General features: G+C 46.7%; 1 protein-coding gene across 1 annotated transcript in view; it reads left to right on the top strand.

Moving 5' to 3' along the window:
• Positions 1 to 7,297: 7,297 nt before the first annotated feature.
• Positions 7,298 to 12,615, top strand: part of DCAF10 (DDB1 and CUL4 associated factor 10) — a 42,469-nt gene continuing 37,151 nt past the window's right edge. Inside the window, exon 1 of the mRNA XM_024559974.4 lies at positions 7,298 to 7,930. Within this exon, the coding sequence (XP_024415742.3) occupies positions 7,383 to 7,930 (548 nt within the window). The 5' untranslated portion in view covers positions 7,298 to 7,382. The remainder of the gene's footprint in view (positions 7,931 to 12,615) is intronic.

The raw sequence follows: 12,615 nt of genomic DNA, 5'->3' as shown, positions 1-12,615 counted from the left end.
GGTACTTCCAAGTAGCTCTTGGGTCAGATTCCCCAGCAGGGGTGAAAGCTGCTGGGGACTGGGGGGGCTTGGCTCTGCTCTTATTTTTGAGGCATCTGCTTCCAATGTGAGTTTTTCGATTTTTAGGATGTTTAAGACAGACCATCTCTAACACCCCGTACAAATCTGGCGACATACAGGGGAGCCTACTGAATAAGGGGCCAAGCGAAATGGAAATTTTGTCATTTTTTAGTCAGATTGTAAGAACTGATCTTTTGGTCAGTTACATGAGAATACCAAGTGTTCCGGTTGCTGTAACAGCCTGATCAGACTGTCAGCCCTGAAACTACAGACTACAAAATGGTCAATTCCTTTTGGGAAGGAGGAAGGTAGGGGCCAAGCTAGGTACTATTTGAGTGAAGCTTTAACATTTTTTTAGTTCACTTGTTTCTAAAAATTACAAATTAACTACATGTTGATTTATACATGTAAACTAATAGCAAGAGTCCATGGAAGGCATGTTAATATCTTTATTCGAGTAAAGAATTGAAACATAAATGCTCAGAATTATCACTGCACAAATGGGCGTCTACTTACTACAGGTGTTTTTAATCACAAAGAGTTCTGGCTAGGAAGAACTAACGAGAGCTTTAAAGACTATGAGAAGAGCAGATACAAGGACCAGGCATTACCCCAGTACTGAGAGAGCACCCAAGGAGAGCCCCTTCCCCTTGGAAGAACTGACTGACACCTTGTTAGGGAGGGCATGGCCACAGCTCATTAAATGGCAAGAAGTGACTGGGAATCTGTGCCAGTAGAACTTGCTGGAAGTTGACCCTCCAGAACTTGCTGGCACTTTGCGGGCGCCAAGGAAAGCTATTCCTGGGTAGGTGTCACCTGGAAGTATGTTACAAAACTGCTGGATAGGGTGCCAGGGAAAACATGACTGAACTGCCTTGACACACGAGTTTGCCACGGAGCACACTGGAGCCAGGAGGCAAACCCATTCCTCCTGCAGGGCCTCGGCATGGCCTTCTACCCGTAAAGCTTATCTTCATGGTACACATCAAAGGAACACTATGTTAAAGGCCTTGGTCCATTTTCTCAGAGCAGGCAGTGAAAGGTGAGTTGAGAACTCAGTAGCAGCAATACCTTGATAACTAGCCCAAGGTCTGGTGAGGTGGTAAGATCAACAAACTTATCACTAACAGCACTTAATAGAGTCTTCCTAGGCCCAAATGGCTTCATAGGCGAATTCTACCAAACATGTAAAGAATTAAGGCCCATTCTTCATTAACTCTTTCAAAAAGGAGAAGAGGGAACATATGCTAACTCATTCTATGAGGCCAGTGTTACCCTGTATCGAGCCAAAGCTACCACAAGAAAAGAAAATGACAGGCCAATATGCCTTACGAAAGAGAAAGAAGGGGCACTTGTGGACAAACATCCCTTCCCATTAAGGTCATGACATGGAAGTCACACACGTCGCCTCCGTTTATACCCCATTGACTAGAACTTTGGCCCTTCGTTACATCTAGCTGCAAGGGATGCTGTGTGGCTATGTACCTGGCTACAATTGAGGGATTTTGTTAAAGGAAGAGGGGTGAGCAGGTGCTGGGAGACAGTCTGGCACATTGACGCCCAATGGTCTGACACCATTTCCTTCCCGGTCTCATTTCCCTCAGCCCCTTCTTATGTTCAGTCTGTTCAGGTCAGAGTGGGCTATATTTTACTTTCCACCACAGTCAGGTTTCATGACATTTCTCCTCTGTATCTTTGCCCACACTCCACTGCGCTCCGGGATGCTGCTTCTCCGCCCCATGCGTTGTGAAGCTGAACTTTCCTTCATAGCCCATCCCACCTGCCTTCACCTATGATGAGTCTTCCTCCTGAACTCCCACAGGCTCCTTCATCGGTCCTTTTCCAGTGGCTCGCAGAGGGCTCTGCCTTGTCTTTTCACGGTTTCCACCGCTTTTCTGTCCTAGTGGGAAGAGACAGATCCCATGTTCGAATCTGAGTTTTGTCATAAAAAAAGCTCATGAACTTCAACAAAGTACCTAAATGTCTCAAAGCCTTGGATGTACTAGTAAGATGATATTAATGCTCACTCTGCAGAGCTGGCGTAAGGACTAAATGAGGTTATACATGTAAAACTACCAGAATGGTGCCAGGGGCCAAAGTGGCTGCCCTCCTTCTCTGCTTCTGTCTACCCCCAAATAGCAGGCCTCCTGAGATTCAGACATCTCTTCTTGTTCCTCCTCTTTAAAAAGTGGTTGTCCAGCACATGATGGGCCTCAGAAAATATTTCTGGAATTTATGAATTCACTCGACACATTTTCTAAGCAACCACTGTATGTCGGGTAATCCTCTGGAGGTATAGTGGTGAACATGTCAGAAACATGCCTAGACTTTCTTTTTTTTTAAGATTTTATTTATTTATTTTTATAGAGAGGGGAAGGGAGAGAGAACGAGAAGGAGAGAAACATCAATGTGTGGTTGCCTCTCACGTGCACCCCCCACTGGAGACCTGGCCCACAACCCAGACATGCACCCCGACTGGGAATCAAACTGGCGACTCTTTGGTTCTCAGGCTGGTGCTCAATCCACTGAGCCACACCATCCAGGGCAGAAAAACGCCTAGACTTTCAAACATACTCTAGAGAGGAGAAAACAATGAACAACTAAACACAATAAAAGAACATGTTGACTGTAAAAAACGTTAAGTATCATGAAGAAAATAAAATAGGGTATTTGGTAGTGATGGGCTGGCGATGAATTTGCAAGTGAATGGGTAGGTGAATAGGTGGGTGCACAACTTTGTTGCTAAAATATGGCTGAGCCTGTCTAGGGTCTCCTGAGCTGCTATCCAAGGCTTGTGGACAAGTCTCCTCTCCTCCTCCTCCCCAGGCCAGCTCAGCAAAGCTGGCAAGCAACTAATCGTGGTGACCAGCCTGGCCAACAGGTTCATAGAGTGTGGTTGTCCACAGTGCCAGTACAGGGTACAGCCAAAGAACCGAGTGCTCTCTGACCAGGTTAGAGCCCACCACCCTTGTGCAAGTTTCAGGGCCTCTTCAGACCCGAGAAAAGAAAAAAGCCCATGCCACTGTAAGGTGCAGGGAGCACATGCCTCCAGCTCATCCCATTGCTTGAGTTACCTTCCAGTCCCCATCACTGTGCCCACCTGCTTCTGTGTGAGCTCCAGCTTTGTGCCAGATCTGGTGCCAGACACCTGGCACATACTCTCTCAAAGGCACACAATTCCCGCTCTAAGCTGAGCCTTATCATAACCATTTTACCCTTGTGGTTCAGAACTGTAACTTAACATGGGTGTACTACTAAAATACACAATGTGGTGGGGTCCATTCTCAAAGCTGGCACACTTTCTGCTACATTACTCTGTTTGCATTTTCAGCATGAGTTTAGGCTATCCACTCATGATTCCTAGTGGGCCCAACACAGTTTTGTAGGTTTTCTTCTATTTCCTGCTGCTGGCCCAAGCCTGGGCCTGTCTGCCTCCCATTTTGGAGCCGCCTCCATCTACTCTTTTGCACTTAGACTGGTTGTAAAAAGGGTCTCAATCCCCTAACCAATACGTACCTTCTGCTTGCCTCATGCAAAGTCAGGTCTCTTGGGTGTCAGAGGTCATGCTAATCCTTCCCAGAGAAAGGGACTGAGGGTAATGACACAGTGAGCATGGGGTTGTCACTGAGCTTACAATGACCTACTGATCCCTCCAGTGAAATTCCTGATCCTCTCGGCCGTGGAACAGAAACATCTGGTGTCTGCATTTATTCTCGAGGTTGAGGGTCATCAGTCTCCCTACCCCCAAACTCCCCTCCGACCCCACCTGAGTGGAGACCTTGCGAACTGTTCGCAGAGGGAACAGTACATCATCCCATTAGCCCTGCTGAGAGCCTTCTGCCTAATCGCCAGACCTTCGTTCATCCAGGATCAGTTTTGTGGGCATTGCCTCCCTTGTGAATGTAGGGTGCATCGTCACACCATGGTTTCCTGAGCTATTCTTTTTAGGTACTTAGTGGTTTCCAGTATTTTCCTTCAGCAGGGGTAATGATTATTAGTACAGTCTTTGGAACCCAGTACGCTTGGATTCAGAGTGGAATCCAATACTCTCCAGCTGTGTGACCTTGGGGAAGACACTTCATCTCCCTGAGCTTCAGTTTCTTTGTCAATAAAATGGGGGTGGTGATAAAAATACTACTTCCTAGGGAGGAAAGGGGTAATTATCTGAGCTTCACTTTTCTCATAATAAGAGTTGGGATTGGGGTCCTTATGTACTAAGAGTCTCTGAGTCTTGGTTCTGATCGTTTTGATGCCATAGGTGTTTAGAAGAGAAAGGGGTGCTTGCATTGAGCAATGAAGACTTCTTGGTAGAGATGGTGCTGAGCCAGCATTCCAGGATTGCATCCCCCTGGACTTGATCAAGATATCCATCTGGAAAGTTCATTTTGCCCTGCCTTAGCCCCTTTACTCTAAACTTGGATTCTTTCATTAATGCCCGTTTCATTAGGCCTTGTGTTTTATTGGTTGTACTGTGATGAACAGAGATTCTGCTCTGACTGTATGCTTCTTGGCAGGTCTGTGTGTACTGGAGTCTGACCTCCCTGCTTGGAAAGAGGCAGAACTGGAGTTTGCACCTGCTATTCCCAAGCTGATGACATAATATATGACCATTTCAAAAAGCTTGAGGTGCATGGCTTCCACCAAGAAGATGCCTGGGATATACCTGCTATTTCAGTTTTTTAAGGCCATGTCCAACTGCCCTTGATCATTTTGCTAATCTTGTTCCTAACAAATAATTCTTTTTGATGGGCAGCACCAACGATATCAAAAGCATCAGGAGTGAATCTGTTGCCCTCAAAATATAAAATCCTGAACAGAAAAGCCACTGTTTACATTTCAGGCATGTTGCATTAGAAGACATCAGCTGGGAAGTAGTTTTTTAAAAACACCTAGCCATTGGATAGGAAAGAATTAGTAAATTGTTCCCTGCTTGCTTGATGAGATATATCCTAAGTTTGGAAGTATCCAGGGACATGTGATACCTGAGGCTAGGGGAAACCTTTGCCAATTGTTTACTTTTGTTGTGATGTAAAAAGAGTGCCAGGAGCCAAGGAGTTCAGAGGATGCTTTTGGCATTTCTGATGAACTGATGTCTGTGAATTTCAGGAACTTAGGTTGAAATTCTTTTGTTTTCAAAAATAGTGTTACATAGAAATGGATCTTTATAGACTATTAATTGGAATCAATTCCTTGTTAAAATGGTTGTATTTATCCTTGGCTGGTGTGGCTCTGTGGACTGAGTATAGGCCTGCAAACCAAAAGATCACTGGTTCGATTCCCAGTCAGGGCACATGTCTGGGTTGTGAACCAGGTCCCCAGATGGGGGGCATGTGAGAGGCAATTGATTACCAGTGTTTCTCTTTCTCTCTCCCTTCCCCTCTTTCTAAAAATAAATAAATAAAGTCTTTAAAAAAACTGGTTGTATTTAAAGACCCTCAAAGGTGGTGGGTAAATAGGAACAAGCGCAATTAAAGTTGTTCTATCTTTAGTGCTTTCTCAGTTACCCTCCAGTGTTTTTGTTGTTTTGTACTGATGGGCTGTAAAATCATGGTCACTTGTTTTAGTCCTTATGCAACTTACTCTAGGTTCTAGTAAAAATTATTTGGAATAAGTAAGCACTCACATTTTAAGTAGAAGCGTGAGGAAAAAACCCTGGCATTACTGAATGACCTGTTCTGTGCGTTACAACCACCGCTGCCTTAAGTTTGTGGCCATCTTAACTTTTCCGGACTCATTACCAATACCTAACTGCTAGGAGTGCAGGTAAACCTACAAAATATCTTTGTTCCCACTTGGCTGCTCTAGAGTCTCTGAATTATCAGTGAAAAGTTCTTATTCCATTTGGGAAATATGGTGTGTTACTAATTTGCCTGAACTGTGAAATCTGGTTGTCTTAAGCCAGCACCAACTCTCACAGAGCTGGGTTTTTTCTGTTGGAAGTGCAACTTAAATACCTTGGAATATATAACCTTTAAAATTGAGTTTTATTTTACACATTAAAAAAGTTAACATTGGTGAACGTGTCATGGTCAAAGTTTTAGCCATTGGCCATAACTTGGGGGTCAAGCAGAGGACCTCTATTAAGTATTTGCTGCAGCCAGTAGTTGTGAGTCTGAAGGACCATTATTAATCCTAAGACAGACCTCTACCCCTTTTGCGCTGTGGGGGCAACATGGGGAGTATCGCCAGAGGAATGGCTGCCTTGATCTTCTCTGAAGTCAGAATGCTTGCTTCTTAAGCCCTTTTTATCAATCAGCTCATGGACAGGAGGGCTGCTGAACACCAACTTGATGGCGGGAGCACTTACTGAATGTTCAGCCCTTTCTGAACTTCATTCCTGTCCTCTAGCCATCCTTCAGATCTGTCCTCACAGGAGAGATCTTTCTACAAAGACCCGCCAGATGTTTCCTCGGTCACCAAATACAAGCTTTCTGCAACACAGCTCTTGATCAAGGCCTAGAAGAGTTGTCAGTTCCTATACGTACGCCATCTTGTTCCTCAAGCTTTCCTTTATTGAAGACTCTCCTTCCCTTCCTCAGAAACACCCAGTTCCTGTGAACCCTTTTCTGCAGAGTTCTATATATTTATCTCCAACAGCGGCGGTGAAGGGCCTTGCATCTGTCATGCCGTCCGTGCCCTGCCTGGCATACGTAAGCAGGGTTGACCCTGGGTTCTGTTGATTGTAAGGTAGATTTGATCCAGGTCTCTAGCTCCCCTCTAACTCCTGGCTGGGTATACATGCTCCTTCCTTCAGAGAGGAAGGCTTTGGCCTTGATAAAGTCTTGACCAGTAGCTGGGAATTGGGCCGATATTCAGGGCACCAATATGCCTCGTTTTCCTGAACCAGCCAGGGCTTTTTAGTGCCCAAGATACCTGAGTCCTTAGACTCCCAGGCTGAGCAGGCAGTATACTAAGCCACTCACTATGTGCGACCTGCACCTACTATGGCAATTCCTTCCCCTCGCCGATCTCAGTGTTGAGGGCAGCAACAGTACATAGTCACGCCCAGCCTCTTTAACCAGGCAGGCCGCGCACCCGCGGGCGCTGACAGCTACACACTGACTGTCGCACGCAGTGCCCTGACGCTAATTGTCCCATCCAGGCCCGGCCCCGGGCATCCTGGGCAGTACTCAGACTGAGGTCGCTCGGCGCTCCCGCTTCCGTGGTCCCCAGCGGAGGAGAGCCAAGGGGCGGCGCAGGTTTCCCAGCCGGCGCGGTTAGGCCGAAGCGCGCCGGAAGTGGTGGCGGGAGCGGGAGCTGGAGCGCAGATCTGTAGGCCGGCGGGGCAGCAGCCCGCAGCCGGGGGGCGGGGGGCGTTGGTCATGTTTCCCTTCGGGCCAGGTAGCCCGGGAGGGGACCGGGCGGCCAGAGCCGGGGCTGTGGAGCTGGCACCCCATGAGGGGCGGGAGGCAGCTGCTCGGCCGCTCCCTTCCCCTCCGGTGCCGCCATCACTGGGGGCTGTCGCAGCCCCTCCCCCGTCGCCCGGGGGGAGCCCTCGCAGTCCCGGGGGCCGCTCGTGGTCCCCGGCCGCGCGCGCTGGGGAGCCGGGGCCTTCCGGAGCCCTGGAGCCTGCCGCTTCCGCCCTCGGGGAGCCGTCACAGCCCTCGCCGCCACGCCGGAGACCTGGGCCGGACTGCGGGGCCGGGAGCCGGGGCCCGCACGTCCTCGGGGGCGGCCTGGGCGGCCCGGGTGCCCGGCTCTTCGGGTGGCTGAGGAAGCGCAGCCTGGGCCGCGGGCTGTTCGTGGACCCGGCGCGGGACAATTTCCGCACTATGACTAACCTCTATGGCTCCATCCACCCCGCGGACTCGGTGTACCTCAGCACTCGCACCCACGGCGCCGTCTTCAACCTCGAGTACTCGCCCGACGGGTAAGCGCGGCCCCTGGGGGGGGGGCGGGTGCCCGCCTCCGCCTGGCGCGGCTGCGGGTGGGCAGCTGCCCGGGGTTCGCTCGCTCGGCCCGGGCCGGGCTGTGCGGGGTCGCCGGCCTTTTATGCCTGGGCACTTTCTGGAGTGCTCTGTCGCCGTCGGAGGCCCCGTCCGACCCCTCGAGGTAGGCGACCCGGGGCCTTGTCTGCTCACCTTCTGGACGCCCAGGCTCGGGCTAGAATTGCCTACAGCCCACCGGCAGGGCTGTCAGAGCCAGTCCAGGACTGGGGTCTTCTGGCACACGGGAAATGCTCGGGAAATGTACCGAATAAAGGCCCACTCTTTCCTCGTCCCCCTAGGCTTGAGGTTTTCTCATCTAAGTTTGTGTCAAGGGTAGGAAGCCTGCAGGTGCCCTGTGCCCCTGTAACCTGTGCCAGACTTGCCCGGAGGGGACAAGTGTGCATTCATTTGCTCCAGCAAGGTGCTAAGACACAGCCAGAGGGGTCTGACGATGTAGGGCCTTTGTGAAGTTCCCAGACTAGACTACATGCTTCCGTTAAGGGGGTCCAGCCTTTTTCTGGCTGATTAAATATTTCATGTTTGTTCTTGATTTACTTTGGGCCAATTTTCCAAATACATCTTTTTAAAACTTGTTTTGTGTGTATACAAACAAGTTTCACAGCAATCAGTGGAAAAAACTTACACACTGTTCCACCAGGAGATGACATAATTAATACAACTCTTATCCAATCAAGGCCTCTTGATTTCTAGTCATTTGCTTAGTTATTCATTCATCCCTCCATTCAGCGAATGGTTGTTGACCACTGGTGTGATCCAGATGCAGAGGGTGCAGTGATACGCAGAACCAGCTAATGGCACCACTTTCCTTGAGCCTGAGACCAGTTGGTTCAACCCAATGTTAATAACCATACCAAATAATTCGTGATGTGTATTTACAAATTGAGAATAGGGTGTTTGAGGTGTTCCTGAGGAAGGGACACTAAGGAAGATCAGAGAAATGAGTAGAAGATGAGTTAGTCAAGACAGGATTGGGGAGGGGAAAGAAGTAATTCAGGTGGAGGAACTGGCATTTCAAAGGACCGGTGAGAGGGGCAGCATATCACGTCAGAGGAGACAGATTAGCAAAACAACAAACAAAAAAAGTGCCAAAGAAAGACCTAAAATATTTTGAGGAAGGAGCAAAGCAACAGAATCCGGAGTCACAGCGAACAAGGACAACCTATTCTGTTTCACTGATGCAAATGCTTCTTAGTTACACTTGGTGCTGTGCTCTCCTTGCAGCAGTTGGGTGGGACTTGTAGCAATGAATGTACATCGATCAAATATAGGGCAAATTGGTGAGAAACTATTTTGCTGAAGTTTATTCATGGAACCTCCTCTCACCTCTCCTTTAACTAAGCCCTATTCTTAAGACTCCTCCCAAAATACAGTGAGTCTGTTTCTCATAAACATTCAGCTCCTCTCTTCCCTGCCTCCTACCTATTCTGTCGGCCTTCAGAAGTAGCTGTTTCCGTTCTTTGGGGGTGGGATTATAGGTAGTGAGAGAGAGGGATAGAATGAGTTATGATGAAGAAATTCCATTGCCCAGTGAGATTAGAATGAGGAGTATATTACTGATAGTTCTGTTTTGAATCTGGACTACATTTTCCCATAGAAACATTTATGTAAAAGGTGGTTAGGTACTGTGATACTTAAAATAATCCAATAATCTTTTAATTACCCAGGTAATAGATACTTACTATAGAAAACCTGGGCAATAAATGAACAAAAAGAAGGTAAACAAAACTTATGATCCCAGAGATTAATTAGGTATCCAAGGAAATTTTTTCTTTGTGTATGTTTATTTTAATATAAATGTGGAACCATGCTGTTTTGTAGCCTGCTTTTTTAAATACAATATATTGTAAATTACCTACGTTAATCTATTTCTACAACATTTAAAAAAATTTGTATTAGTTTAAGTAAAAACTATGTAAACAAATATTTAAGATTTATGTCCTTATGAGAAATCCTGAAGTGAACTAAAGGTTATGAAAACTTTAGATACTGTGCCTGTCTCCCCATACCCCTGCCAGCGTTGCATACAGCTATTCCTTTTCATGTGTGTCAAGGTGAAAGGTGAAAATAGCTCAGTGTTTTAATTTTTTAGTGTCTTGCTACATGCACTAATTTAACTCAGATTTTTATAGAACTGAAAGTAATTTTTAGAAAAAAAATGACCTGTCTGTGTTAAATGAGATAATTTCTTATATTCTTCAGTTATATGAGTTTTGAAATCACCTTACTGGGTACCATAACCACTGTCACTAACAAGGACTTCTTAGTACAGGGAAGGAGAGGTGACACTGAAGATAATAATTAAAATTATAAATTTAATAGGGACTGGACTAGAATTTGGCAGTAAAAAATAAATGAAAGGATACATAGATTAGAAGATAATTTCTAAAGAAATCCAAAAATGTTTTAAGCAGTAGCAATATTGTCAAAATAAGTGTATTACCTCCTAAGATGACATTTTGAAAAAGGACATTTGATAATATTAATAGATTAGGTAATGAAGGGAGAACCAAGATGGCGGCGTAGGTAGACACACTGCGCCTCCTCGCACAACCAGAACTGACAGAGAATCGAAGGGCAAGGAAGTCCGACACCAAGTAGATAAAAAATAAACATTCATCCAGACCGGTAGGAGGGGCGGAAACGGGCACCGGGGCGGGCGGAGAGGACTCGCATTGCTGTGGCAGGACCGAGACTGGCGGAGTGTGGGTCAAACGGGGCAGGCAGTCTGAGCACTAGCAGACCCTGTGGCCCCACATTCGCACAGATAAACCGAGAGGGCCAGACTCGGAGTGGCGGAGAACGGGACAGGCAGAGCTGTGGGTAGCACCCCGCGGCCCCACATTCGCGCACAGATAAACGGGGATGAACGGTGGGACCCAGGGCTCCAGCTCGATGAAATAAAGCCTCAAACTGCTGATTGAAAACACCCGTGGGGGTTGGGGCGGCAGCAGGAGAGATTCTCAGCCTCACAGGAAAGGTCGTTGGAGATACCCACAGGGGCCTAGGGCGTGCACAAGCCCACCCACTCAGTAACCAGCACCAGAGGGGCCCAATTTGATTGTGGGTATCGGAATGAAAGATTGAAATCCGGAGGAGAGTGAAGCGAGCGCCATTGCTCCCTCTCAGCCCCTCCCCCACGTACAGCTGTCACAGCTCAGCAACCAGCATTACCCCGCCCCGGTGAACACCTAAGGCTCCGCCCCTTAAAGTAACAGACGCGCCAAGACAAAAAAAAAAAAAGGACCAAATGACAGAACACTTCAAAGCTCCAGAAAAAATACAACTAAGCGAGGAAGAGATAGCCAACCTATCAGATGCACAGTTCAAAACACTGGTTATTAAGATGCTCACAGAATTGGTTGAATTTGTTCGAAAACTAGATGAAAAAATGAAGGCTATGCCAAGAGAAACAAAGGAAAATGTACAGGGAACCAATAGTGATGTGAAGGAAACTGGGACTCAGATCAATGGTGTGGGCCAGAAGGAAGAAAGAAACATCCAACCAGAAAAGAATGAAGAAATAAGAATTCGGAAAAATGAGGAGAGGCTTAGAAACCTCCAGGACATCTTGAAACGTTCCAACATCCGAATTATAGGGGTGCCAGAAGGAGAAGAGGAAGAACAAAAACTTGAAAACTTATTTGAAAACATAATGAAGGAGAACTTCCCCAGTCTGGCAAAGGAAATAGACTTCCGGGAAGTCCAGGAAGCTCAGAGAGTCCCAAAGAAGCTGGACCCAAGGAGGAACACACCAAGGCACATCATAATTACATTACCCAGGATTAAACGGAAGGAGAGAATCTTAGAAGCAGCAAGAGAAAAGAACACAGTTACCTACAAAGGAGTGCCCATAAGACTGTCAGCTGATTTCTCCAAAGAGACCTTACAGGCAAGAAGGGGCTGGCAAGAAGTATTCGAAGTTATGAAAGTCAAGGACCTACATCCAAGATTGCTCTATCCAGCAAAGCTATCATTTAGAATGGAAGGGAAGATAAAGTGCTTCTCAGATAAGGTCAAGTTAAAGGAGTTCATCATCACCAAGCCCTTATTATATGAAATGTTAAAGGGATTTATCTAAGAAAAAAAAGATAAAAAATATGAACAGTGAGAATGACAGCAAACTCAACAGTTATTAACAACCACACCTAAAACAAAAACAAAAGCAAACTAAGCAAACAACTAGAACAGGAACAGAACCACAGAAATGGAGATCACATGGAGGGTTATCAATAGGGAGGGGGAGAGGGGGGGAAAGGTACAGAGAATAAGTAGCATAGATGATAGGTGGAAAATAGACAGGGGGAGGGTAAGAATAGTGTAGGAAATGTAGAAGCCAAAGAACTTATAAGTATGACCCATGGACATGAACCATAGGGGGGAATGTGGGAGGGAGGGGGTGGACGGATGGAGTAGAGTGAAGGGGGGGAAATGGGGCAACTGTAATAGCATAATCAATAAATATATTGTAAAAAAAATTGATTAGGTAATGATAATATGTGGGACTGTCTCAAGTAGTTCCTCTATGAGAATACATTAGGCACTGCTGAAGAGAGAATTAACGTATTGGAAAATAGAAGTGGAGAAATTATCCAGAATGTAGATAAGA

The sequence above is a fragment of the Desmodus rotundus genome, chromosome 1 (genome assembly GCF_022682495.2).
Source record: "Desmodus rotundus isolate HL8 chromosome 1, HLdesRot8A.1, whole genome shotgun sequence".
Classification (NCBI taxonomy): Eukaryota; Metazoa; Chordata; class Mammalia; order Chiroptera; family Phyllostomidae; genus Desmodus; species Desmodus rotundus.
The sequence above is the reverse complement of the archived record's forward strand: the minus strand, read 5'-3'. Positions and strand labels throughout refer to the sequence as shown.